The 26,657-nt window shown below is 59.7% G+C and overlaps 1 protein-coding gene across 1 annotated transcript; it reads right to left on the bottom strand.

Moving 5' to 3' along the window:
• Nucleotides 1–160: 160 nt before the first annotated feature.
• Nucleotides 161–26,657, bottom strand: CUEDC1 (CUE domain containing 1). Its single transcript, XM_076354503.1, has 11 exons — nt 26,585–26,657; nt 11,939–12,417; nt 11,251–11,378; nt 10,200–10,326; nt 8,411–8,576; nt 7,411–7,494; nt 6,269–6,358; nt 5,087–5,180; nt 4,820–4,878; nt 4,115–4,185; nt 161–3,850 (listed from the first exon to the last, which is right to left on the bottom strand). The coding sequence occupies exons 2-10, from the start codon at nt 12,227–12,229 to the stop codon at nt 4,118–4,120; spliced, it is 1,107 nt and encodes a 368-aa protein (XP_076210618.1). The 5' UTR covers nt 12,230–12,417; nt 26,585–26,657; the 3' UTR covers nt 161–3,850; nt 4,115–4,117.

Below are 26,657 nucleotides of genomic sequence, written 5' to 3'. Positions count from 1 at the left end.
ACGAGCAGGGAGGCAACGAGCCAGGGCGGCTTTTGGGCATCTGCATGAGGGGTACAGCTAGAGCTGGGCTAGAGCTGGCATTTCCCTCCCCACCCTGATTTCTTTCTTTTTTTCCCCCTGTAAAGAAATGGGAGCAAAGAAAGCAAAATACATCCAAGTGTTAAGAGTACAACAGGACTTTATTATATGAATTACTATTAAACATCTTTAAGAAAAAAAACTCTTATGGAAATAGATTCTAAAATAGCAACACTCACAAACGTCACAGATTGTTTTGTTCATTTTAAACCATTTTGTATAGAAGTGATACAAACGTCACTGAGAATTGTACGTTTTTACGTAAGAAATGCATTTTGGCTTCCAAGCCGGTTTTAGTGGCCTTTCTACTCATTAGACCTGATTTTTTTTTTTTTAAAGGACATAAAAATAATCACTCTTCATCCTCCATTAAAATGATGCTTTGTGCCTCCAAGATATTTTGAAATGGCTACAGAGTGACATCATTCAGAGAGGCTTTGCCTAGCCTAGGATATTTAAGGGCAAGTTGTTAGACCGTGTTAGGAAAGACATCCCCAAGCCCCCGTGAAGCGTACGCTGCCAGCCCGCTGCCAACCCTGTGCGCTCACGGGTGCGGTGCCCACTTTCGGCGCAGGACCCTTTGCGGTTAGCACGTGTTGCCGGACCCACCCCACACACAACCTTTGCTGGCAGGGTAGACGGAGCCAGTGAGGCCGGGGGGGTTCGCACCCACCGCGTGCAGCAAGCGGAGGTTGCACAGCGACACCCGTCTCCTCCCCATGGCCCCCGTGCTCCAGCTGACAGCCCCCAAGCTGCCCTTCCTCTCCCCGTTTTCTCACAGGACTGCAGCCCTGCTCCCCGGCAGGCAGCTCTGCACGGGCTCCGCCGGGCTCCGAGTAGCATTGCAGGGAGCAGAGGATGTCGGACACCCCGGGGACGTGCTCGGCCAGACCAGCCCCAAGTGAAAGCAGAGGCAGCCTGCTGCCTCGGGGCTCCTCTCCACCAGCGAACTACGGCTGGGTTACAAAGATGACTCGGAGGCAATGTGTCAACTAATGTGCAGGCTGAGCAGACGGGGGAGAGCAGGAACAGCGGCATTTGCCACTACACCACTTGCTGCTCCGGCAGGACTGACCTGTGACGTGATGCGAAACATGGCTTGCCCAGCGCTAGACTGCCAAAGAGAGCTCAACGCGATCCTCCGCAGCCACGGCACAACGCAGCCCATCCTCCAGCAAGGATGAGTAGCACAGCAAACCCTCCAAGGGCTCGGCAGCGGGAAGACATGCTGCAAGCGCCCGGGCACAAGTGCTTCGCTGCCTCTCCTCCCTGTGTGCCAGACCGGCCCCCCAGTAACAACCTCCTCGGCTGGGAGAAGCAGAATTTCCTTCCTGCAAGAGCCTGAGCTCCTGCTCGACTGCCTGTCAGTGCTTCCTGCCTTCATGGAAACTTTGCTGAAAGTTAAGCCCTCAGTAGCTAAGAGGCGCTGGAACATTGACAAGCTGAGCCACTTCCAAACTTGATTTTCTTCCAAATATGCAGAGAGCTGCTTTGGACTGGGAGGGAGCAAAGGCAGCCTCCTACGGACTCCAGAGCCAGCGGAGGGTAGGAAAGGAACCCCTCCTCTCTCTCCACCAGTCTCAGGCTGGGAATAAAAGTCCCACGCAGGGACTTCTGTTCCCGGTGGCAAAGCCCCAGCTTCACACTTAGTGCCTTGTGCCCGCAGACACGCTTGCACTCCAAGCCAGGCGGGGACACACGCTCCTCCAGACGCCCATTTTACCCCGCACGGTGCAGAGCAGCCCGGTACAAAGCACGCTGTGCCTCTCCAGCACCTCCCTCCACCCGACAGCCCGGCACGCAGCAGGGAGCAGGGTGGGCTCGGAGCCTGCACGCATCGAGGCAAGGCCAGCGTGGCTTGGGATGGCTCTAACCTGTCGGCTGGGCTGCCACGACTCAAGGGATGCTCCTCTCTCCTTCCTTCAAAAGAAAAGGAGCAGACACCAAAGCTGGGATCAGCTCGGTGGGGTGGGTCTTCTGCTGCTTTGGTTTTAGGAACCCAAAGCTCGCTGGCATCCCAGGGTGCTTCCAGCCCAGTGCAAGCAGCCTGCCCTCGCCACCCCAGGCTTCGGCCGAGCCCCAGTGCTGCCGGGAGCGCTTCGTTTGTGCTAACGGGACACTACCCAGACTCTGCAGCCCCAGACCCCTCGAAGCAGCCCTGGTCCTGACCAGGGAGGGGGCGAAGCGTGTGCATCCCCACCGGCCCCCACCACGGCTGCGGGGGCGACGGCAGCGGCGCTTAACAGGTGCACCGGCTGCACCGCTCACGGGGAAAGAAATCTTGGCGTCCACTTCAAAGGCATGCGGGCGCCAGGAGGGTTTGAAAAGGAGCCTGTCGGGAGCCAGCGCCTGCAATGTGGGCTTTTGTTACCAAACCCCGCGGAGAGGCAGGGAAAACAGTTGCGTGTGTGTTTGATGGCTGGGGTTTCTGCGTCTGCCGCCTTCGCAGCTCCAATCTTGCAACATTTGTGCTGGTTCGCAGGAGCCAGAACGTGAAACAGGCATGTCTATAGCCACCTCCTGCATTTAGCAGTAAACAGACTATGCCGATAAAGGAGAAGAAAATGTGCTGGCGGGAGCAATTTCTGACTTTATGCTCATCACTTATTACTTACACAGGGAAGGAATTTGTTTACGTAATTATTTTTAGCCTGACAGCATCTCCAAAAGCTGCAATGATTCCAGCGCTGCCCGCCAGCCCCCCCAGCCCTCCACCGTGCTCCCCAGTGAAACGAGCCCCCGGGGCGGGCGTGAGGAAGGATGCTCTGCTCCTACCACCGGGCCAGCTCCAGCCCTGCACCAAACCCAGCAGCGCTCGCAAGCCCTTGTGCAAACTTCTCCGTGCCGAAAATGCCTCTGCCGGCCTCAGCCGCAAACCCCCCAGCTCGGGCTTTGCATCTTACCTACGGCGGGGGGCATCCCCGGAGCCGCTGAGCACCCTGCCCGGCAGCTGGGACCACCAGCGGCACGCTGCACCCAGCAGGACAGGTCCCGCTTCGGCAGTGAGGGTTAAACTGATGCGAAATCCAGCCCTTGGCGCTGCCCCGCCGTCCTGCCCTGCGGCGGCACCGCGGCCCTGCCGGGAGGTGAGCCGCACCGCGGCCCACAAAGCGTCCGGACTTCAAGGCAGTTTTAGCAATGCCAAAGGCAAAGGTTTAATTCAAAGTGAAAAGCCTAGGAAAAGAAGGCCTTTCCTTTTATAAACAATTTATATTATTTGACTATTACCTGATCTGAATCTCTGCTCATTACTCCTAGCAATAGTAGACAACGGCTGTTAAGTTCTCTTTCTCACGTGGTTTTTTTTTTTTCCTGTGTGCGCAGAGTAAAGTTACATCAGATCGCTACAGAGATATGTTCAGGAGTGCTCCGGCCAAGCAGATCCCACATGTGAATGCATCCTCGTTAGTACAACTGATTTTCATTCCTCCTGCAACGCCGCTCGGACCGAGAGAGCAGGCGGGACACTGCTCCTCCCAAGATTGAGCTCCACTGGCTCCTCCACAGCAGCTCACAGCAGCTGCCAGCTTTTTTTTCCTTTTTTTTTTTTCCTTTTTGGCTGATTTGCTAGATAGGAGAAGTTGTTTTCAAACCACTGGTGAGAAAACATTGTGCCTCACTTCAATAGTTGTACTTCAGAGGAGTACAACGGCAGAGGGGGAACAGCCAAAAAACTGGGTTATTTGTTGGGTAGGTTTTTTTCCTTTTTCAGCCATCTTCTTATGAAGCCTTGTGCACGTTCTGTGCCAGCAATAAACCCCAGCACTGGGACCTGGAGGGGAGGAGAAGGGGAGGGAAGGAGAAAGGCATGTGCTCAGCCTCAGTCACGCCGTGGCCGGCACCGGCACTGGCCCGCCGCAGCACCCGGGGCTGTTACCAGCTGCAGCACCCACAGCCACCAACGGGGCTTGTCCCCACCCGGACACGCTCTGGACCTGACCCAGAGCACCTGGCTCCCTCTTCCAGCCAGGACAGATGGATGGACAGGGCCGTCTGCATGCTTGCCGGGAAGCATACGTCCCCAGGTGCCTCTCACCATTTACTGCCCTTCCTTTGGCGTCTCCTCCTCCTCCCGGAGCTGCTGCTTCCGTGCTTGGAAGTCTTCATCTGAAAGGCAGAGGCAGGCGGGGGCGGTCAGGGGCTGCAGCCGCTTCCACGACGGGACACAGCCAGTGTCACGGTCCCAGCCCCAGCGAGGTGCCCCAGTGGGGAGGCAGCCCAGCCCCTGCCCCGGGGCAGGGATTTCCTCGCCCAGCAGACAATTCCCAGGGACTGGGATGTGGGGACTCTCTGCCAGAACACGCCTGAGAACACTGGAAGGAGGTTTTGGCCCATGGCGGCATTTCTGCCACACGGTCGCTCCTGAGCCAGCCCCAGGGTGGTCCAGGCCGCCACAAAACCCACTGCCAAGACCAACCTCAGCACAAATCTGGCTGATGATGGATTTGCCGGGATTGTGCCCCAACCCCACACTACGCACCCTGCAGGGCTGCACATCCCAGCTGCAAGCCTCTGAGGCTCCCCAGAAGAGGAGATCCTGTCCCCGGTCACCCAGGAGAGCCGTGTGGGACCAGGGGCAAGCCTGCTTCACGGGTGGCCATGCCCCGGCATGGACCTGAGGGGAGCCATCCCCAAGCAGGGCGATGGCGTGGGGCAGGATGGGGCCGGGCACCGCGGGACCTCAGCTAGCCGTGCTGAGCACAGCACACGGCACAGCGTGGCATGGCACGGCGTTTCTTACCACATGAATGTCCTTCGACATCGTCGAGAAGATTTGCCGTGGAAGCCGCCGTCCCCAGCCTGCGTCCTCCGCTAAGAAAAACCCGTCGTGGGGCCAGGACGTGGCCGCAGCACAACAATTGCCCTTCCCAGCCCACGGCCCAGCCGCAAGAGGCAGCCGGGAAGCTCCGGTCAGACCACAGCCTTGGGGAGTCCCCGGGAGTACCTGAGCGAGGCCACTCCGACAGCCCCACGCCCCCCCGCAGCTCCCCAGCCCCTTTTAGGATACACCTGGTGCTTCAACAAGTGTTTTCTTTTCGATTTCCTCATCTTCGTCTTCTCGGAGAAGGCTCTGGCAAGTTCAAATAGCTTCTTGCGCGTGGCTGGAAGGAAGCAGCTGGGTGAGGGTCTCACCCCAAAACCCTTCTCAAAGCTGCCACGGGCGATGGGAAGGAGACGGCCAGGGCCAGCGGTGCGAGAGCCACCCGCGCCCCGATGCCCCACGGCAATACCCCGGGTTTGCCTGGGAACACCAGGGCTGCGCAAGGCTGCCAGGCTCGGAGAGCCGGGTCCTGCAACTAACAGGGACACACTGGTCCCTGGCAGGGGGTGCTGATATTTTTACCCTTTCACTGTGATTTTCATGACCTTCCCTACCCACGACTGACCCACGTAGACCCAGTGCCTCAGCTGGCTGCAGCCCAACTCAAGCTGCCCAAAAACCTCTGTCTATTTTGCGACGGGAGAAGTGGGCTGTGACTTGCTAAGAGGAAAGGACTGGAAAAGGGAGAGTCACAGCAAACCCTCTGCTTGCTTTTCTAGGTTTCGCACAAATCCTGCTCAGAAATTCCTCTATTCCCCAACACCACCTGCATCCTCAACTCACGCCGCGACCCACACGTGCACCAGGGACAGATGGACAGTGCAGAGCTGGGGCATCAAGACCCAGGTCTCCGCCTCCTGTCCGTCGTGCTGGCACCCAGCCCCGGTGTGCAGCACAGGAGCTCCCTGTCGCTGGCGAGGGCCAGGAGGAGAGCACCACAGGGCGGGGATGCACCAGCCCAGGACTGTAAAATGCAGACAGAAACTCAACCCCAAAGCACCGCTGCCGGGGCTGAGCGCTGTCTGAGCACAACGTGCCACCGCAGCGTGCAACGGCCTGCGCCTTGCCCGCCAACGTGCCAGCCCTGTGTGTGACCCGCGGGGTAATGGGGATGCGTGTGCCCAGCTGCCGGGAGAGGTGACAAGAAACCCCCACGCACACGTGCTAGCAGACGTGCGTGTGCCGGCTGACGTGGACGCACAGGCACACGCACGTAGAGCGGACACGCTGCGTGAGCGGGGAGCGCCGCAGCGCTTGGGCAAGCGCCAGGCAATGCTGCCGGCTCTTCCCCTGCCCGCCCCGCTCTCACCTCCCCTCCAGCCCTCGCAGGCGTCCCGCTGCCAACACGGAGCCTGCAAACCAACTCACATTTTCCCATGTGTTTCAATTTGTCTCTGAATAAGGCATCGTCAGACACAGCACCACCGGCCTCGCTGGTTACAGAGGGGGCTACGTCACCTGGAAGGCAAACATCTGCTCACCGGGAGTGCGTGCGCGGCGAGGGGAGGCTCGAGACAAATGATTTCCATGACCCAATTCTAGCGCTAGCGAAACACAGCCCTGCCACAAGCAGAGCTGAGTAAGCATAGGCAGGACGAGGGCACTGGCATGCCAGGGCTGGCTCTGGACGAGGACCCTCTGCAGATATAACCCCCGAGACCGTGGGCGCAGAGATGTCGGCTTGCAGCACACCCTCAGCTCCATCGGGCTGCTCACCTTGAGCCGCCTGCAAGCGGACACGGGGTGAGCGACGGCTCAGTCCCACCACCAGCACCGCTGCAGAGCAGGAGGCCTCCCTCTGTGCTGCTCCAGGGACAGTAGCCCCAAATTACCCCGGGCACTGTATTAATACACTCTGGGTATTAATCGTGCCCATGCTCAGTACCCAGGACGGCAGGGCCACCGGATCAGGAGCAGAAGTTCAGGCATCCCAGCAACTCGGGTCAAGTGGACCAGAGACCCCAACAGCCGCGTCCTTGTGCCCCCTCCCCTCAGCCCATGCCCCTTCCCCAGGTCTGGGTGCCCTCGAAGCACCGTGCGCCCAGCTGGAGCTCTGCCATGCTGCCCAGCCACTGCGTCTCACCCACCCCCGCACGGGGACATCGACAGACACCAGCTCTAATTCTGAACCTGGGCAGCTGCTCCACTTCCCGAGGTTAATCAGGATTACCCGGGAACAGTCAGTATGCCTCCCAGGCACAATCCTCCGCTCTGGCCAAGACAAGGAAGGGCTTTGTCTCCCCTGGGAACTGGATCCCAGCTCCCACCCGCAGGGATGGACGGAGCCAGGACGCAGGAGCACCTTCACATGGGGAGGGCAGGGAGGGCAGCAGCACCCATCCCCATCACCCACCAGCTCCTCTCCTGCGCTTGGGAGGGCAGCAGGGACGGATCAGCCAGTTTCCTCCCCCCACAGCCACCTCGGAGGCAGCCGGGCAGCCAGCAGTGGCAGAGGGCTGGGAACACAGGAGCTGCTGAGAGGCGATGCCCACGTGCATCTTGAAAGTTACCTGATATTACGGAGGAGAAACCAAAGTCGCTGCTGACAGCAACACTGGTCGACTTGGATTTTTTTGACTCATATTTCAATCGATCTGAAAAACAAAAAGCCCGGCGCCCCACTTGATCAGACCCTCGAGGCAGTGCACACAGCTCCGCTCTCCTCTCCCCTCACGGCCCCCACAGCTGCGGAGGGAGAGGCTGATGGCAAGGGGGGGAGCTCAGGCTTTGCTTCAGCATGGCGACCACAAGCACTTCAGTGGGAGCCCGCAACAGCAGGCGGGAGCGCTCCCCTCACCGCAGCAGAGGAACCGCCTGCCCGCCCGCCTCAAGGACGTGGTGAGCACACCGGTGGTTTTCCAGCCGCGGTGGCCGGGGGCGAGCCCTGCAGTGAAGGCGCTGCCAGAACCCTGCAAACCACCAGCGAGACCTCTGAGGGAGATGGCCCCTCAGCCAGGGGGCTCGGAGCCGGCAGCAGCATGAGGGAGGGGATGGGCAGCTCTTTGCTCAGCGGCAGCAAAATCACCAGCACCCTCAAGCCCTCCCTGCAGCGCCAGGCGAGCAGCCGGCTGCCGGCTCACTGGGAAGGAGTATGGTGACAGGGAAGGAGCAATCATGGCAAAACTGCTCTCCAGTTCAGGCCCTGCCAGCACCTGGGGAGGGCACACAGCCGGGGAGGGTGCACCGGCTGGGCTGGGCTCGGACGGCATTTCCGAGGCTCCTTGCTGTGGATTTTGCTGGGGTTTGCCAGAGACACCACAGAGAGGTGGGCAGGGGGAGGAGAGCCTCGTGGCAGGCAGCTGAGCACCAGGAGCAGAAGCCCGGGAAGCAGCCCACTGCCCAGTGTCAGCGGGTCAGACCACCTGCCACCAGCCTGGCCGCATCCTGCGCTGGCTCTGTTTTGGCATGAGCCACGATGCCACGGGCAGGGCAATGCTGCCACCAGCCAGTTTCACAGGGGGAGCATGCACCCGAAAAGCAGAGGCAGAGGTTTCTGAAGGCGCTTCTCACCTCTCTCCAGCGCGAGGAGGAAATCCCGGTTCCTCTGGAGCTCCTTCATGAACTCTTCGTTCTGCAGGAAGAGCGCGATCCGCTCGTCCTCTAGGTACTGCTTCCACCGTCGCTCCTGCTCCAGGGAGCCCTGGCCCCGTGGGGCAAGCCGGCAGCCGTGGGAGCCCTGGGCAGGAGGCAAACACAGCAGACGTCGGTCGGTGGCCTCGGTGCCTGCGCCGGCACGTGCAGGACACTCCCTGCAGCAGCACCTCAGGCTGAGCTTGGCCTTTTGCTCCTCCGTTACGCCGCTGCACGCTCAGCCCCGCCGGCCATCGACTGCTGCTCCCCAGCGGGGTCCCTCCCTCCCACGCCCAGTGCCCGGCAGCCCGGGGCACCGTCCCCCTCGGCCGGGCTGCGCTCAGGACAGTGCTGCTGCAAAGGGGACAAGGGGGGACAGGGCACCACTGCCTCTGCCCAGCGGGAAGGGGGACAGGGCGGAGGCAGGAGGGGGACAGACATTGCACGCGGGAACGGGGACCTCTCGGTCTGGGGTCAGCGTGGCACAGGGAGGAACCAGGGCCTCCAGAAGAGCGCCTTTGCAGAGCGCAGACTTGCAAAGATTTTTAACTTTAAACCGTGGGGTTGAGCCAAGACAGAACCTGGTGTGGAGGCAAGGGAGAAGGGTCTCAGCCAGCGTTGCTGCTTTTACTTCCCCCTATCTAAAAAGCAGAGACTGCAATTTCCCACTGACAAACATCCCTGCGCAAGGCATCTCATGCTCTCCCCCGGCTCCCAGTGCAGTCGCACCTAGAGAGCAGCAGAGCCGCACTCTACAGCCGCAACCTCATCCTCGCCTACAATATTTATCTGATTTGTAGCTGCTCTCAGAGAGCCATAAAAAGCGAAAGCACACAATTACCAGGGAAAGAAAAGGGCAGCTGCTCCTCTCCTCCCCCTGAGCCCAAATGAATTGGCATGTCCCTATTCCCAGAAAGGTAATATAGCCTACAAAGCTCAACTTGCAGGGCAATCATTTATGAAAACGTGGCAGGCTACCTTTGGAGCCAAAAAGGGAGGGAGGAGCCGATGCACGGGGAAGGCAGGGTGCCTGCAGCCCCCCCCAGCCCCTTGCCGTGCCAGAAGGGCGCTGGCCCCATTTGCAGGCTGGCTGCTGTGTTAGCAAAGGGGCCGAGGGATGCCCCGGGGATGCGGCGTGCCTGGAGCCGAGCTGAGTGCCCAGCGCGGTCTGTGCTGGGGCTGCTTGTTCCCCACGGGGTGCTGCCCGTTGCCTGCCCTGCTGTGGGCAGAAGGGCACCCGCAACCCCAAGCCTTGTGATGCCGAAACCACCCCAAAGCACATGGGGACTCTGATTTCCCAGGGACAAATCCTCTGGTTTGCACTAGATTTTCCACCCAAGTTTCACTGCACCAGCCCCTGAGCGCCCTGGCAGTGCCGCTCTCCCCAAGAGCGTATGCTGGTCCTGCTGCTCCTCACCAGGGTAGCAGGTAAGATTTTCAAATAATTTAAAATATTAGGTGCTTATTGCAAGTGGCATTTCTGGCACTAACCACTGGCGTAATGGCAGGAAAAACATCAAAGCCTCACTGGAAGGTTCCCCTTTCACACCCTGCTCGCTTCAGTCCCGCCTTGAACAACAAGACGCACTCCAAGACTTTCGGTTTAGTCCGCACCCAGATGCTTTCAGAGCGCTGACGCTGCAAGCTGAGGGTGGCCAAGGACTGGGTTTGGTGCTCCATGCCACACCGTGGAGCCGGGGCGCGGGCTGGATGGGGCAGCAAGCCTCACCTGTGCACCAGCGGTCTGCTGGGGCAGGATGCGGAGGAAGTCCTCGGGGAGGTTGCCCAAGAGCGGCGGGTTCCAGTTCCTGTAGCGCCCAGGTGCCAGGGTGCTGCCAGGCCCCGGCACGTCCGTCCTGCGGGGCAAGCACAGACAGCACCTTTGGCGAGGGAGAAACCCACTGACGGCTGCTGCAGCAGTAGGGCACAGGGCCTGGCATGGCAGCCCCCTGCCCGGCTCCACCGGCGGTCCTGAGAACCAAGAAACCACAGCACCCCTCCCAAACCCACGGCATTAGCATTAGGTCTGAGAGTGAAAGGCTTTCCTAGCGAGTTTGAAATCTGTGGGAGCTGCTCTTCAAGCCTTGCCCCGCAACTGTGCGGACTGGATTTCCCTTCTCCTCTCCGTTTTGCTCAGAGTCCCAGAAAACAGCCCTGTGGGAGCCCTAGCACTGCGGGATTTTGCTTATGAAGCTGATGAACGTCTCTCACCAGATGTCACAACCAGCCTGCACAGCCGGCAGCGCCTTCGTCCGAGGGGGCTGGGACAGAGGCGGCCAGGGCACCGGCACTTGCTTTCCCGCAAGTCCTGAGCCTACAGCCCAGGCAGTGCTGCTGGGGGAGAGCCCGCACCCCGCAGGGCCAGAGACCCCCGGGGGCTCAGCGACCCGGCAGCAGCAAGTCAAATTGACCCGAGGTCTCTGGTGCCAAGAGCCACGATGCGCGGGGCCCCGGCTGCCAGCACCTGGTGTTTTCGAGCAGAGGCAAGCGCTCCCCGCCTCCGGTAGCTGATTTTTGCCATTCCACGCGCTGCCGGAGCGGCTTTCCGGGCCCTTCAGCTGTTCACTTTTTAGGGCCTCACAGGGATTTTTTAGCCAGCTGTGAGCTTCATTCATCTCCCTTGGCTTCGTCTCACCCAGCCCTAACGAACTGGCGCCAGATGCCCCTTGCCGGGGCCAGCTAATGCGCAGCAAGACCCCCTGGGTGCCGGCACAGGGTGCTTTGCCGGCCACCACGAGCAGAAGGCGCGGTGCAGCCATGGCGCGGGGCTGGGGACTCACCTGGGTGGCGGGGTGGGCGGCGCGTGGGGGTAGCGGCTGCCAAATGCCTGGCTCTCGTAGGCGGGAGGGGAGTAGACGGGAGGGGGCTCCTCGTCCGAGCTGTCCGGCTCCAGGGTCCGCTCCAAGATCTGCAGGGCGAGAGGATGGGGTGAGGGCGAGCCGGGGAAACGCTCCCCGCCGGGCCGGGCCCCCACGCATGGCAGCAAAGCGGGGACGGGTTCAGCTGAACGGTGCTGCGGAGAGGATGGGGGCAACCTCCCGGCACCGGTCCCCCTGCACTGGGGGGCTTTTCATGGGGTTCAGAGGTGCTGTTCTCGAGGGACGAGACACCGCATTTTGGGTGGGCAGGTGAGCCTGTCCTTGGGTGCACACAGCCTTGGGAGCCTTCTGACAGGAGCAGAAGGGTCTCTGTTGGGTTTTGGGGTGGGAGGGAGGGAGCAGAGCACTTTGGCTTGAGCCTCAAGCACTGTCCAAGACAAACCAGCCAGGCTGCGTGCTCCAGATCAGCCGAAGCGGGCACTCAAATCTCTGCCCACCCGCAGCAGCCGCAGCAGCACCGTGCCCAGGCAGAAGCGACGCAGGATGAGACTGAGCTGTCCACTCGTGATGAGCCAGCTGTGGCAGCCAGGAGTCCAGGCAGGGGACCCCCACCCATAGCCATGTGCCGGGGACCACCGGCGGGGGTTACCTCGGGGGGGATGCTGTCCTCCGAGTCCGAGCTGTCGTCACAGCCACTGCTGTCCAGGTTCATCTGCAGGAGCTGGTCGATGGTGGCGTCCACGGCGCCGTTGTTGGCCCTCAAGACGCACTCAATGATGTCGTAGTCCATGCTGGGGAACATGGTCTTGAAGTCCTCCATGGCCTGGTTGAACTCCAGCCGGCGGACCTGCCTGGCGGGGCGGCTGTTATTGAGCTCCTGGGCGGAGGAGCCGCCGCGCGAGCTGCCGTTGCTGCTGCTCCGACGGAAGAGGCTCGTCATGGCGGGGTGGCTGGCACGGGGGCACAGCGGCTGCAGTCCCGGCCGCGGCGAGGCAGGCACCCACCGCCACTCGTCACGGGGCGCTGCCCCGGCAGCCGACGGGGAGCATGGGTGGGCGGCGGGGGTCCCGCTCCCCGCGGCCGGTGGCACCGTGTGTCAGCCCCCAGCACGCTGCAGCATCCTCCCACCTGCGGAGGGGAGAGGGGAGAAAGTCACCCGTGGGACAGAGCACCCAGAGGTACCAAGAGATCCCCATCTCAGAGGGGGACATTCGATTCAATTCAACCCATCCAACCACGTCCCCGTGGGACCAGCCCGTCCCCGCAGCGGGGCCGACACGCCAGAGCTCAGATGCGCCGTGCCAGGTGCTGTACAAACAAAATGCAAGGTAAGAAAAATGGCATTACTTCCACCGCAGAGGGCTCCCCAGATTTAACATTTCCAGATCTGACATGTATTTATAAACACAGTAAAATCTCTCTTCAAAATAAAAAATTGAGTCGGCTCGGAGAGTTTCAGAGCAAGGGGCTAAAATACTTTGCAGCACGGCAAATCGACCCTTGGGAAAAGCCACCAAATCCAAGATTAACATTCACTTTAAAACCATAAACAGATTATACAGCTACTGCTTCTCATTTGGAAATGCAGGGCCAAATTCAGTTCTGGATTAATGCCACTGTTGAAACAGAATTACCCCAGGAACACTTTTGATCCATAATATCATTTTCAAAGGCTTTTTCCTAAGCGGCAGGCAGAGAGTTCAAGATAACTGTCCCTAAAATGGTATTTAATTCAGAAGAACGTGCCAATCACATTTCTTAGTGAAACAGGGTATAATCAGATTCAAAGCCATTAAGCGGAGCAGTCACCTCTGAAGGTCACCCGGGCTCTCCCCTGCCCATAGCGAGGCCACGCGTGACAGCCGTGTCCCCAGCGCTCGCCCGGCCGCCGCACCGGCTCGCAGCCCTGAGCCGCTCCAAGGGGCTTCCAGAGGCTGCTGAGAGCAAAACCCACTTGCAAAACCTGGGAAACTTGGCACAAACTCTGGGAGAAGGTTTATTTTGGCAATGCTGGTTAACCCCTGGTTTTGTCCCCAGGGACAGCCCTGCTCTGGCTCAGTACCCAGACGAATTGCTGATGCCTCCAGAGGACAGGGGGACGATTCCTGCTCCGCAGGCACACTCCGCTCTCCCTCCCTGGCTTTTTTGTAATCCTGGATGCATTTGCATGCGTGGACGAGCCCCATGAGCAAACCTGAATGGCAGCCCCCTGCAAACACCGGCACTGGCGCCTGGCCAGACCCTGCACCCCGGCTCAGGGCAGCAGCCCCCGGGCTGAATATGGTGCCATGGGGCCCTCCAGCCGATGCTCCTGAGGGACACAGGGTGCCCATGCTGCAAACAGACCTCTCCGTGCAGGAAAGGCAGCTGGAGACCCCAGGCACGCACCGACGGCCCCGCAGGGATCCCACCTTCCCCGTGGCATTCGCTCGCCACACGGGACAGGACCCATAGAAAAGCATCAGGAGGTTCACTGCCAGGCTCGAGGGGCCATTTCCAAACAGCACCGGGAACCCCCAGCTCGCTCCCCGCTCGCTAACAAAATGCATTTAACAGATCACTCAGCCGAGAACCGTCTCCATCCCTGCAGTCGCTCTCTGTCCCCAGGATCTGCTCCTGCTTGCCAGGAGCCAGGCGCGGAGCAGTGTTGTGTGAGCGGAGAAGGAACAATTCTGACAGCCCTGCCCAGCTCTATTCACCGAGGACAAATAAATCTGCTGGAGTCAATTAGTAAAATACTGCTCCTCGGTTCCTCCTCTGCTATCATGACTCATTCATAGCAAAAAGCCGGCATTGTTCGCACCTCTGGTATTATACTTTAATTGCAATATTCCATGGCTGGTTTAGTCACATATTAAATTGAGTTATAACACATTCACAGGGTACACACGCTCCTTAAAAGATCTGGCTACTCCAAGAGGATGGAGAAAGAGCCTGGACATCAAGGGGAAAACAGGTTACATAGGATACACTGCAAACACACACATTATCCAAGTATGAAGATGAGAGCTTCTGCAGAGAACCATTAGCTCAGCGATGCCATGCTAGCCCATAAACCTCAAAGAGTAAAATCAGCCCCCAAAATCAGGAAACGGGCTTGGAAATTCCCAGATCTATTTAAAAGTCCTAAGATCTATAAAGTAACAAGAAGAGCCTGTGGTTGGGGGTCTTTGTCTCCCAGCGTTTGACCTCTGAGTGTATATTTAAGGTCTTCTCTGTAACCACGAAGGCTGGGAAATCCCATTTACTGGAGCCAAAGCCCCCAGCCCACCATGCACCAGGCGTTGGCAATCCCCCTGCAATCCCTCTGCCCCGCCGGGGAGGGACCGGCTCCTCCTGATGCAAATGCCTCTGTTCTGGGGAAGGCGTTAGTCAACACGACACAAGAGTCTGGGACAACTCATTGAAATCACAGCCCACGCTGGATAGCGTGATTGAGCGCAGCAACGCGCCGAGTAACTGACAGTTTCTGGTCAGAAGATGAACTAAATTAGGGATGGGGACAAGATACTTATACGCCAAAAAGGCTCTGCTGCACATCTGGCTTCAAACAACTCCGAGGGATCGCGTTGCTGGGACATTCCCAGCCCCTGAAATACGGCTGGAGGCTGCGGGGCTTGCAGGAAGGGCACGCTCGGCAAAACCGAGGTGCAGCCGGTGCCCCCGGCACAGACCAGGGCCACTCTGCGTGCCCCTCGGGCAAACACCACTGCGGGCAGAGCTGACGGCGGTGAAACACTGCAAATGCAGGCTTTTAAGCCCATTTTTTAAAGTCCTGCTGCTAATCCAGAGAAATGCAAACCACTACACTGGCATGAGTTAAAATCCAGAGAAAAGCAAGTCACGACATCAGCAGGAGTTAATTTAAAAGATAATCCGGTAGTTGTATTTGCAGGATCCTCCCCAATCCCTGTTTGTCCACATCAACATCTTCAGGTGAGCAGTGGGGAGGGCAGCGGGACCCCCAGCTGCCAGCGTGGGGAAGGGGCTCAGCACGTTTCTGGCCCTTATTTCTGTGGTGTCAATGAGGGGCTGGGAAGACACCAGGAAAAGCAAAATCCTTCGGATTTCCCAAAAAGGAAAGAAGAAAGCTGGTGTCCGACTGCCAGCCCAGGTGTGAGCATGGGCTCGCTCGGGGCATGGTGGGGTGCAGGCTGGGCTTCTCTTCGTCTCGTGCTCCCCGTTTGCAGAATTAGGCTGTGATGACTCATTTAGCTGTTGCCTGATCAACTTTCTTCCTGCCTTAAAATAGTTCTGGCTCTGCTATCACGCAAAAAGGATGCTGAATGCTGTTATTCATTCATCCAAGCCCAGACACAGGCGTAATCCTTTGCCCTTCTGTTGAGCCCATCACAGGAGGAGCTTAAAGGCTCTGCAAGCTCTGGGTGCGCATGTCCCCGTCCCGTGGGTCATGGGGAGCAGCGAAGCGGCAGCAGGAGCCCTGATGGGGCCGGCACTGCCCCCGCGCCCCCCACCAGCCCCAGCAGCACGGGGTAAAACTTCCCATCCCAGCAGGGTCAGCAGCCGCAGGGCGCGGGGCAGTACCCGGTCCTGGCTCGCCCTGGGGACACGGTGGCAGATGCCGGCTGAGCCGCCTCCGCACCCAGCAGCCGTGGCTGTCCTGGCGCTGACCTGCGCCGTGGAGAAAGTGCCAGGTGACATCCCAACGCTAGGCTGGGGGCCAGGCGCAGAGCCAGCGCCGGCCCTTCTGCTGTGCCGCTGTACCACCAAACCCACAGGAAAGGCTCCCGTCTTGCCACTTCCACCCCAGCTTTCATCCGAGCGGCTCTGCGCTCCGGGATGGGGGCTAGCACAGAAAACGCCCACGCAGGTTTTGCCATCACCGCCTAGCCAGGATGGCACGGGATGCTCTCCCACACACGGCCACAGTTGCTTTCTCATTGCACGCTGCGCTCAGGCACCGGCACACCTTTAGGTCCAGCTCCTGCCATTAGCTCACCACTGAAAAAACATAAAGACCAAACAAAAGCTGACCTTCGGGGAGGAGGCCCACCCCTGAGAGCCCATGGGTGCACCCTGCCTTTTCTCCCACCCGAGCTGCTAACGACTTGCACAATTCAGATCCACCCTCACCTGAGCCAGAGCCAAGAACAAGACCTCGGCAGCCGCAGAGAAACCCTTAATTACGCTCACTGGGGAGCAGATAAGGCGTGCACAGCCCAGGGGAGCACGTCCTCCTGTGCTGGCCAGCATCTTGGCTTTACAAAGCTGGTCCTCACCCAGCCCTGGGAGCGGGGCACTCGATACCTTGCAGAAATGGACTTTTCACATCGAAGGACGACCCGAGAGGCTGCGGGCGCTTCGGGTCAGCTCCAGCCAGGAGCAAGTACGGTGCAAGGTGCAGAGGAGGCTGCCTGCAGCTCGGCCATCAGCCATCCGGGAACGGCAGAGACAAGCAGCTGGATAATCCTGGGGGTTGGTCAAACTGGTAATGTCATGCTGGAAACAACAGTTGCTCAGCCCTGTGAGGAGCACAGCCCGAACGGAGGAGCGAACAGCTGTAAAAGCACTGGGACTGATCGCTTGCAGCCCTCACAGCTCAGGGAAGAGCCTTGGCACCAAGTGCAAACATGAATATTCCCTTCCCCAGTGTCTGCTGCAGCTCAGACAACAGATGGGATTGCTCAAACACAGCTAAACCAGCCCAGCCCTTTTTCCCCTGCTATTGCCATGCTGTGTTTGTAGATCATCCCTGCAAACACATCGGAGCCACGACCCCCGTTTGCAGCCAGGACAGGGGTGACACCATCGAGTGCTTGTTCCCCCCAGCCCAGTGCTCCCCTGAGGGCATCCATCGCTCAGCAGCGGCTGCAAGCCCAGGCCTGTAATGACTTGGCTGGGGGATGCGGAGCAGTATTGCAGAAGGCATTTCCATGCACAGGATTACCTAGAGACAAGGGCTGCCAGAGCCCCGGCTTCTGGAGGGAAGACTCTCGAAGGAAGTCTCAAAACTAGGGACGTTAAACCAGAAGTAATGGCTTCGGCCAGAGCAGATTTGCTGAGCTCTGCCTGTAGCCAGGGCCCTGCAAAGGGATTGCTCGATACAGGAATGAGAAGTCCGGGAACGTGACTGCTCGGCGGCTGCAGGTGTGATTATAATAGGATTGAAACTGGGATGAAAAGTAAAGGATCAGGAACAAAAATTACAATAATGTCTACCAGCAAACTGAAAGGCAGAGCACACGCCAAGGATGTGCAGGATGAGGCCTTATCAGTCTCTCCAAAATCCCCTCCGTCACCTTTCTGTCCGCCTCAGGGGATGTGCATACACACCTCCCAGGCCCACAGCCTGGGAAGACTGCTTGCGAGCAAATCCTTTTTCATGGAAACAAATAAGCACCTGAAGATCCCCTTTAATACTTGTTCTACCACGTATTAAAATGGCTGGGTTTAAGCCCTTTTCAAAGTAAAAAGCAATCAGGGAGGAGAGCAGAAGTAAGTCCTGTTTGAGAACATGTGCAGCACGTACCTCTCTGCAAAACGGAATTCCCCTCTTGGCTCCGAGAGTAGCGTTCAAAGTCAGAGGAGCAGCCAAGAAGGGACCAGGGAGAGCCATGGAGCCGTTCTGGTCCCGATGCCGGGCATCATCAGCGTTACTGCTCAAGTGCTCTCACCTGACAGTTTTACTGGGGAGCCTGCGGCCAGACCAGCACTCTGAAATGCACGATAACCACATTTAAGAGAAGCAGCGGCGGCTGCTGCTGCCTCAGGGCACCCATTGCTCACCCAGCCACGGCCAGCCATGCCATCCTCCCGGACAGATTTATGAGGGCCCTTTGTGAGCCAACCAGATGTCGGCCCTCCACAGCACCCAGCCGGCTCATAAACCAACGACACCCAGCTAAAACCTGGGGGGCCGCATTCAGCCGGGACAGGAAAGCCGGGCAGGGCTCCACCGGGGACCCCTCACCCCCCCAGAGCAGCACCAGAAGCACCCACCTTGCCCCCGCCAGTGCCGGGATGCAGCGGGATCCGCAGGGCTGCAAGGGGGCTGCCCAGCCCCGGGGGTCCCGGCACTGCCAGCCATGCCGGGATGCCCCTAGCCCTCTCTGCCAAGCGAGGGCAGAGCCACCCCCTTGCCCTTCGGCACTGTGCCGCGCTAATCCCCAGCTTTCACACACTTGCCATGCCAGAATTACAGCCCTCCCCTCTGCCCCAAACTAAGCCTATATTAATGAGGTAGCACTAGATCTTAATCAAAAAGTCGCCTGCCTTGCAAGGCTGCCTTGCGCTGGTTTCATTGAAGGTAATTTGATCTTGGTAGGACGACATTCCTAAAATAGTTGAGGGAATTCAAACATGAAATAAGGTTTCCAGGAAGGGATTAAAAAAAAAAATAGGTCAAGCAAGCGTGAGCGATTAAAGTAACCCAGCATCCCTTTGCATGGTTTAACTGCACCTCTGTTCAACTCTATCTTGTATCAACGTGTAATAAATTAGATGCAAGAGGCTGCCTAAAGCAGAGAGGCCGATATAAGATTATTCCACGAGGTGGCTGAACAATGGTGACCTTTCCTCCTCTGGCTTTCACCGCTGATGTCAAAACACACGTCCCAGCTGAAAAATCAGCTTAGAGCTTGTTTGAAACGGCCTCAAGGAGCACGAGCCGCCCGGTGCAAAGGTGCACACGACAGCAGCAAGGTCCGGGTGCCAGCGCTGCCTCCGTCCCACAGGAAAGCCCTGCACCCATCGCCGAACTCCCTGCCTCAGTTTACCCATCCATCTCAAGCCTTGCAGGAGGGAAGCCGAGGCACCCCCGTGCCTGCTCGCGTCCCCCCCGGTGCCGGCCGCAGCCGTCATGCAAAGCCCTCGCACCATATGTCACACAAACCCATCTTTAACCGCTTATCCCTTCTTCTCCCTTTGTGCTCCCAGCTCAGCACAAAAGCACCGGGGAGTGAAAGAAAATAAAAACTCCTGCGGAGACGAAGGCGCGCGGCTCTCCCCGGGGCTGGAGCCAGGTCAGGGTGCGCAGAGTCACCTCCGGGCAATTTTCGGGTTAGATTTGGTCAGCAAGCACCTAACGGGGAGCAGGCGAAAGCCAACCCAGGCTGGGGGCAGGGCCGGCCCCGCTCCCCGGTTAATTAGCACGGCTGACTCACAAATGCTAATTTGCCATTTTAGGTCAAGGGTCAAAGAAATTAAAGGACGGGAGGGGAAAAACAGAGAAAGAGCCTGAGCAGAGGCAGCCCCTTCTGCTCCAGATCTTTGCATAGCAGGAACATACTGGGAATGGACTTGAATGGACTGGGATCAGACTGGGCTGACCCTGCCCCAGCCCGGTGGTGCAGAGCATCTCTGCAGGATCCGGCCCTGGGCATCCCACAGAGCCAGGCAGCCCGGCAGGGCCAGGCAGGGCCAGGCAACGCAGACCAGGGCCAACGCAGGCGAAAGGCAGCACCAAGGTGCCGCCCAGCCACCAGCATCTCCGACTGCTGCTCTCCTGCCATCAGGGTTTAAGGGCCATCGCTTAATGTGCAAAGGAAAAAAAAAAAAAACAACCCGTATTGATTTGCCCGAGGCTCCGTGGAGCAGCGAGATCACACGAGTTTCTATGGAAACAAAATTAGTCAAGTAAAACTCTCACTGACGGCACGGTGAATTATTTACCAGGACAGGCCCCTGGCCATTAGGGTCTGGTAAAAAGATTTAAAGGTGATCACTGCACAGGCTGCTGGCAATCCCCTCCCTTGGGGCACTAAACCACAGCCAAGGAGGAGGAAAGCCCCTGGGTTTCCACGCCATGTGCGCGGTGAAACCCACTGGGGACACTGGGGGGACCTGCGCAGGAAGGTCCTGCACCTCCATCACCGCGTCTGCAGCTTCAGGTGTCCCCGGGGAGGGGATGAGGGCAGCACGGGGAGACGACAGGGAGATGCAGCAGCAGGGAGATTGCGATGAGCAGAGAGGAATAAGCTGGCGTGAAAGAGGAGAGCCGCAGGCGTCCGAAGCCGTCGCCTTCCTGAGGTTTTGCTTTTTTACGACAACTTGACCGTACCGACGAGCAGGCGTGCGAGCACAGGGACTCTGCCCGGCTGCTCACCGGCCGGCTCCTGCCTGCCCTCTGGGAAGGCGAGCAGATGCAGACGCCCTGGCAGAGCCTCTCTGGGGAAGCCGAGGGAGCCTTGGGGTCACCCTGCAGCTATTTTGGGTGCAGAGGTAAAGCAGAAGACACCAGTCTGCCCTCCCAAGCAGGACCCCTCGCTTTTCCCTCCCTCCCAGCCCCTTGCTACATGGCACACCAGAGATGCGTGGCATAGAGCCAGTGAAAAGGCTCCCGCCCGATGCCCATGCCAGCTACCCGGCACGGTCGCCCATCCCTCGGCATCCAGGATGAGCCCGTGCTGCTGCCACGCCGAAGGCAGGAGCCAGCCACAGCCCCACTCAGCCCGCAGTGCCTCTCAGCACCTCACTTACAAGTCAGGATCGCTGCAAGCCAAGACTGGGGGGAAGAAAGGGACTAATTAAGTCACAAATGGAGGAGCTCTTTTTTTTTTTTTTATGAGTCACTAAGCCATATGGCTGATGTAAGCTATCCCGCGAAAGCACCAAGCCGACAATTCGGGCGCTGCCATATCCTCGTTGTCCTGGGACACGGCATCACACTGTAATTGCGCCAGTCTTTTGTCCTCCCTCACGCTGGGTGACATTGCTCAGCAGAGGAGAACCTGCCTGAAACGCTATACCTCACCAGGGACAGATATTTAATTAATGCCCATACGTCAGGCCCCTCCTGCAGAAGTGCTTCCAGCCAGCCTCAAGAACAGGCTCCTCCATCCCCAGCACAACGGGGCTCATGGGGGAGAGAAAAGCCCTCGAAAGCCGAAGTATTGAGTTTGCTCCGTTCCTTCTGCTCCATCACAGCACATCATAGTTTTATACGGAAATTATACAGGATGCTAACCTGGATTTGAAGCCAGGACAATGCTCAAATAAGCTCTCAGTCTCCTTTCAAGCTCAGCAGCAGAGTCTGTTCCCGTGCCAGCACAGCCTCGTTTCTCGGTGGCAAGGGAAACCCAGAGACCCCAAGCAGCAGCTCTGCCCGCTGCCCCCTCCGCCCGCCAGACACTTGCTGTGCCCGGCCACCAAACTAGCTCACATTCTTCTTCAAAATCCCATCTCTGTTCCATTATTTTTAAGTTTGCATAACTAATTCACGTACAACCCCATCACCATCCCGTCCCGGTTGCTCCGCACTGGCCTGACCATGGCAATTGCCAGCCAGGGAGGTTCAAAGCCACAAGGATTTTATAAGCAACAGTTTAGGCTTCAGGAGCCCGGGAATCCTCCCCGAAGGCCGTCCCCCATTCCCACCACTGCCTTACAGCCCTGGCATGTGCTCCCACACGACCCGTCTCCATCAGCCGGGGCTCCGGCCACCATTCCCCCCCCACCCATGCCCAGCCCGGCTCTGCAAAGGGGCGAGGGAGAGCACCGGCAGGGTCCTGCCCGCGAGCTGTGCCCAGGCTCCTGGTCCCCCCGTCCTCCCCGTCCCCTCGCAGATGGCACCTGGAGGTGAAGGCAGGGCCGTGCCCGACGGAGGAGGGTGCCAGTGCAGCCCGCGGTGCCTCCCAGTGCTCCCCAGAGCTCCCCGGCTGCTGCAAAGGTTGCACTCGTGTGCGTTCAACCACTGCCTGGAAGTGTGGTGGCAAAGAAAAAACCCACCGTTATAATTGACTCCGTAACTGAGGCAAATATTAAAATCAGCTTTGAGGCTGAATGTCCCTGTAACCCATCTAGCAACGTGCCATGCTCCATTTTCTGGAGACGCTCTGCCTATTTTCCCCCTGCTCAAGCTCTGCTTTCCTCGCCAAGGACAGCGGCAAGGCTCCATCGCCGGCGTGCCTGCGTGCCTGGCTGCGTGCACCTTCCCTGGGGAAGTGAGTGAGGGCAGGGATCGACAAGCTGTCAGGCAGAAGGAAGAAATACCATTTCCAGGAGTCAGAGCTCATTTCCCAGCAATAAAAGCAGACTGGGGCTAGGGGAAAGAACCACTAATGGGGACGCACATCCCGCACCACTTCAGCCACTGATAGGAAAGGACCTAGGGGCTGCAGCTTGGAAAAATAAAAGCCATCAACAAACGCTTGGTTTTAAGCGGCATAGCCCTAGATTGGGTTCAGATCGGCGCATAAAGGATCCGCCCTTCCCAACGGACGTTACTGCTGTGGACAATGCCCTCCACGTGCTAACCTTGTCTCCCTGGCTCCTAGCTACAGCTCCTCCAGCAGATGGGAAAAGAAAACATTATTGCTTCCTCCCAGGGAGGGGAACTGCTCAGATCAGCACCCTCCCTTAACCTCCCTACTCTCCCCTCCATCCTCTTCAGCCCCATTATCACCACTCCACCCGCACACACTCCTCTGGGGACCCGAGGAAGGGCCAGAGTATCCATTGCTCATAAATGCCACCTAGAAATAAAGACCTGAAGCTTTTGTGCTTCTCAGAGTTATTTGTGGGTGGATTTTATCTCCTTTTCCATCTATTCTTGGTGCGCTTTGGCGAGGAGGGTCCTTACCGGCGAGCCGGCAGCCTGCCTTCCCTCTGCCGGGCTCACACACCGCAGCTGCAGAGGATGCGAGAAAGACAGCTATCTCCCCAAAACAAACCCCAGAAGATACAGGCAGAACCACCAGCGATGGGGACACGCTGGAGCCCAGCCACAGACAACCGTGGCAGGAGGGGACAGTTCCTGCAAGGCAGTTAGTTTGCGTTTTAAGACACTTGCTTGTTTGTTTGTCGCTGGGCAACCGAGAGGATGGAAAAAAATATCAATGTCATATTGTCACCTATGAGTCACCGCTCAGCACGGGCCGAGATGCCCCGTTCCTCCTGCCGCCGAGCACGGGGCGACTGGGGAAGAGTCCGAGGCACCCCAAAAGCGGCTCACCCCAGCTCTTGCTGCCTGCCCCGTCCTGCCCCGATGCCTTCCCCATCCCCACAGCTGGGGACACCAGTGGCCTGGGGACATCGGTGGCCCAGGGACAACTTTCCCAGCCTTGGAAGGCGGCGCAGGAATTTGCATTTATATTTGCATTTCCTAATTGCGCCTGCGGGTTTCCTGGGGCAGCGGCTGGCTTTGGTTTCCATGGCAGGTTTTGTGCGGACCCCGAGAACTGAGGGAGGCACAAAGGGGCCACAATGGACCTGCCACTCACCCGCATCAAAGGCGGCCGGTGGGGCGGGGGCACCGTCGACAGGGGCACCGTAGCCTGCCCCCCCCAGCACCGCCAACACCGGAGCGGACGCAGGGAGCGCCCCTGGGCAGGGGAAGAGGCTGGTTGGCGGCCGACACTCACAGGACACCGGTGGTTTTGGCACTGCCGGAGCAGTGGTGGGGACACGACGCCGGCGGGGCTGCTCGACGGAGGAGCCGAGTCTCAACTGCCATCGCCCAGAGGTGGCAGCTGCCCCGTGCCCGTCGGAAGTGGTGCAAGAGCCAGACCCAGATGTTCCCCGTTCTCGTTTCCCGTTACTTTCAGCCAGCTTTCCATCCAGCTGCGGTGGGTTTCTTTCCCCTTCCAACTTCCCTATTCCATTTAGGGACTCTCTTGCCCACGAGGCTCCCTGCTCCAGCTCGCCTTGCACACCGCCATGCCCGCTCAGCTCCTGCGCTGACCCCAGGGAACCGGCAGACCAGCCAAAACCGGGACTGAGGCCCGGGAAAACCTGGTCCCCAAACCGTTGCTGCAAGCCCAGTGCCACCGAGCAGAGGTGAGGCTACGGCCAACGTCCCTCCACACCCCGGCCACAATGACAGAGACACTGCCAGCCCAGCCACGCCACAAGAGAGGGACCCACTACTGCCTCACACACCTGCGAGGGGCTCCATGTTATTACTTCAAGCATTTTTCTTATTTTATAGTACACAATTATCATCATCATTAACTTGTGCTGCCCAAAAGCTTCCTAGCTCTGACCACGAGCACCCCGCAATGCTGGCCAGCAAGCGCACCCAGAAGGTTACGGCAGCAGTCCCCTCCCCGCGGGTCCCACCCCAGGGTTTTACCCTCACGGCACGGGCACCGGGTGCGAATGACCCTCCGGCTCCTCTCCTGGCTGTTCCCTTCCGAACACCATCGTCCGCAGCACGCAACATCCCCCTTTATCTTTGCCCCCGCAGAGGGTGTTTGTACAGGCAGATAAGTACCGAGCGCTCACTATCGCGCTGGGAAGTCCTGCTCGCTCCCCGCACGCTCATATCAGCCCGGGGCACAGGGGGAACCACAGCGCCCACGCCGCCGCGATGGCAAAGCCCGCTCAGCCACGCTGTGGATCCGGTCAGGGGAAAAGGTTAGGTGTTGGTGCACAGGTTAGACACTGTTTTGTTAGTATTTTTTTAATTTGAAAGCTCTTTTTTAATAAAAATGCCGAAAAAGTCAAAACTTCCCTGGGAACTCTGCGGCTGGGAAGAGGATGGGCGCCTTTGACCCACCTTTGAAGGAAACGCTTTTGGCAATCAGAGGCTCCGGCACCAGGAAGGGGCTGCGGACACCCAGGGATCGGTGTGTAAGGCTCTGCTGGTATCAGGCACATCCTCACCGTGGCGGAGACAGGCACTGCCGGGGTGGTCAGACATCACGGCGAGGAAGGCCACAGGAGCGGGGTGCACAACAAGAGGGAGCGACGAGAAAGGCACAGCGAGCCGATGATGGGCTGGGTCTCCTCTGCCGCGAGGACCGCCGAAAGCTTTCCTCTAGCCCCACCGCCGGCACCGGCCAATCTCCTCTCCCAGAGGTGCGTGGCTCCCCTAGGGTCTCGCTGCCCCGGTGCCGGGCTCAAGCCAGGCACTTCCACAGGAAGACCTTCGTGAAAATCACAAAAAGCTTTGCAGCAGAGCAGATGCCACTTCAGCCTGCGTCGTTAGAGACGAATGAGGAGGAGGAGGCGGCGAGGAGAGCCGCAGCTTCCCCAGCCGCGGGGCAGCCCCACCAGCAAAGCCCCAGTCGCAGCCTCAGAGGTCAGCCCAGGACAGCGGCTTTCCCGCGCAGATATCCTTACCGCTCCGTCCCCCACATTTGCTGCCGGTGGTAGCAGCAGGAGGAGGTGTGAGGAGGAGGTGCGACTCTGCTGCTTTTTAAAAAAAATAATAAAAAGGAGCCTTTCCAACCCGGCTGACAAGACAGACAGTGCATGAGAACACTGCTTTGAATGGCAACTTCCACAGGCGAGGCAGGTCTCGAACCCTTCTCCATCGCCGTTTGCCCACAACCCATCGGTGGCAACTTCAGCGCTGGCCGGGAATGCCGGGCGAGGAGCAGCCTGGTGGGACGGTGCCCTCCATCCTTATGGGGAGATGTGGCTGGGCACCCGGCTGGGGTCCACAAATAACCCCAAGCCCAGGAGGTGACCGCCCACGCCTTGGCACGCCAGGGCCCCGCCGCGGTTCCTACGCTAAGCCGTGACCCACCCCGGCAGAGATGTCAGGGGTGTAAAGTGCATCGCTCCACAAACCAGGCGCAGAGGAAGGGGATGACGTCCTGCAGCGGGAAGCCACCAAAACCCAAACCCTGCCCGCGCACCCCACGCTCCGGAGGGGTTACGCTCGGGGAGCAATGATGCTCCGGGGGCAGAGGGGGACGCGGGTGCTGCCGGCAGCCCAGTCCTACCCCACGGCTGGGGTCTGCCATCCCACTCCCGGCCCCACGCAGGGATGGGGACGCTTCACCCTGCGCCCCCACCCACGCCGTGGCAGTGGGCTGAGCCGCACCCACACCTCCCTAAGGGCTCTCCCCACACGGGACGGCTTCTGCGGGACCCTCCCGGTGCCCGGCGGGAGCGGGGCCCCAGGCACGGCCGAGGGGCTCCGCCGGGACGCGAGGAGGCGGGAGAAGCGGCAGGGCCAGGCCGCTGGGCTGCGGCACGGACCGCCCGGCTCCCAGCCCGGCTCCGGAGGGGGCGGCCGGGCAGCCGCAACAGGCGCGGCCCCGCGCCGGGCACCGGGCCCGGCCGCAGCCGCCGGGCGCCCCCGGGCCGCTCTGCCCGGGCCCCAGTGGAGGCCGAACCGGCGGCGCCCCCCCGCCCCGCCGGGGCTCGGGGGCGGCCGCCGGCCCCGCCGCGCCGCGCAGCCCCGGGCTCGGCCGGGCGCAGCCCCCGGCTCGGCCGCGCAGCCCCGGGGCCGCCCCCCCGTTCTCCGGCGGGGCCCGCGAGGCTCCGGGCCGCGGCCCGCGCAGGCCGGGAGGCGCCGCCCGCCCGCCCCGGCCCAGCTCAGCTCGGCTCGGCTCGGCCCAGCCCGGCCCGGCGCACAAAGAGCCCCGTCCCGCCCCCACCTTACCGGCGGTCGGCGCCGCGCTGCGGGGGCGGCGGCGGCAGGCACCAGTCACGCCGGGAACCATGGAAAGGAGCCG

This window comes from Aptenodytes patagonicus, chromosome 17 (assembly GCF_965638725.1).
Source record: "Aptenodytes patagonicus chromosome 17, bAptPat1.pri.cur, whole genome shotgun sequence".
NCBI classification, from domain to species: domain Eukaryota; kingdom Metazoa; phylum Chordata; class Aves; order Sphenisciformes; family Spheniscidae; genus Aptenodytes; species Aptenodytes patagonicus.
Note: the sequence above shows the minus strand (reverse complement) of the source record. Positions and strands in the feature narration are given on the sequence as shown.

What these genes read in the sequence shown, in the direction of transcription:
- CUEDC1 (XM_076354503.1), bottom strand. Translation starts at nt 12,229, where the DNA reads ATGACGAGCCTCTTCCGTCGGAGCAGCAGCAACGGCAGCTCGCGCGGC. An exon ending in AGCAGACCGCTGGTGCACAG is followed by an intron (nt 8,577 to 10,199) that starts GTGAGGCTTGCT and finishes CCTCCTGCCCAG; the next exon opens with GGCTCCCACGGCTGCCGGCT. An exon ending in CCTCCTCGCGCTGGAGAGAG is followed by an intron (nt 7,495 to 8,410) that starts GTGAGAAGCGCC and finishes TTTGTTTTTCAG; the next exon opens with ATCGATTGAAATATGAGTCA.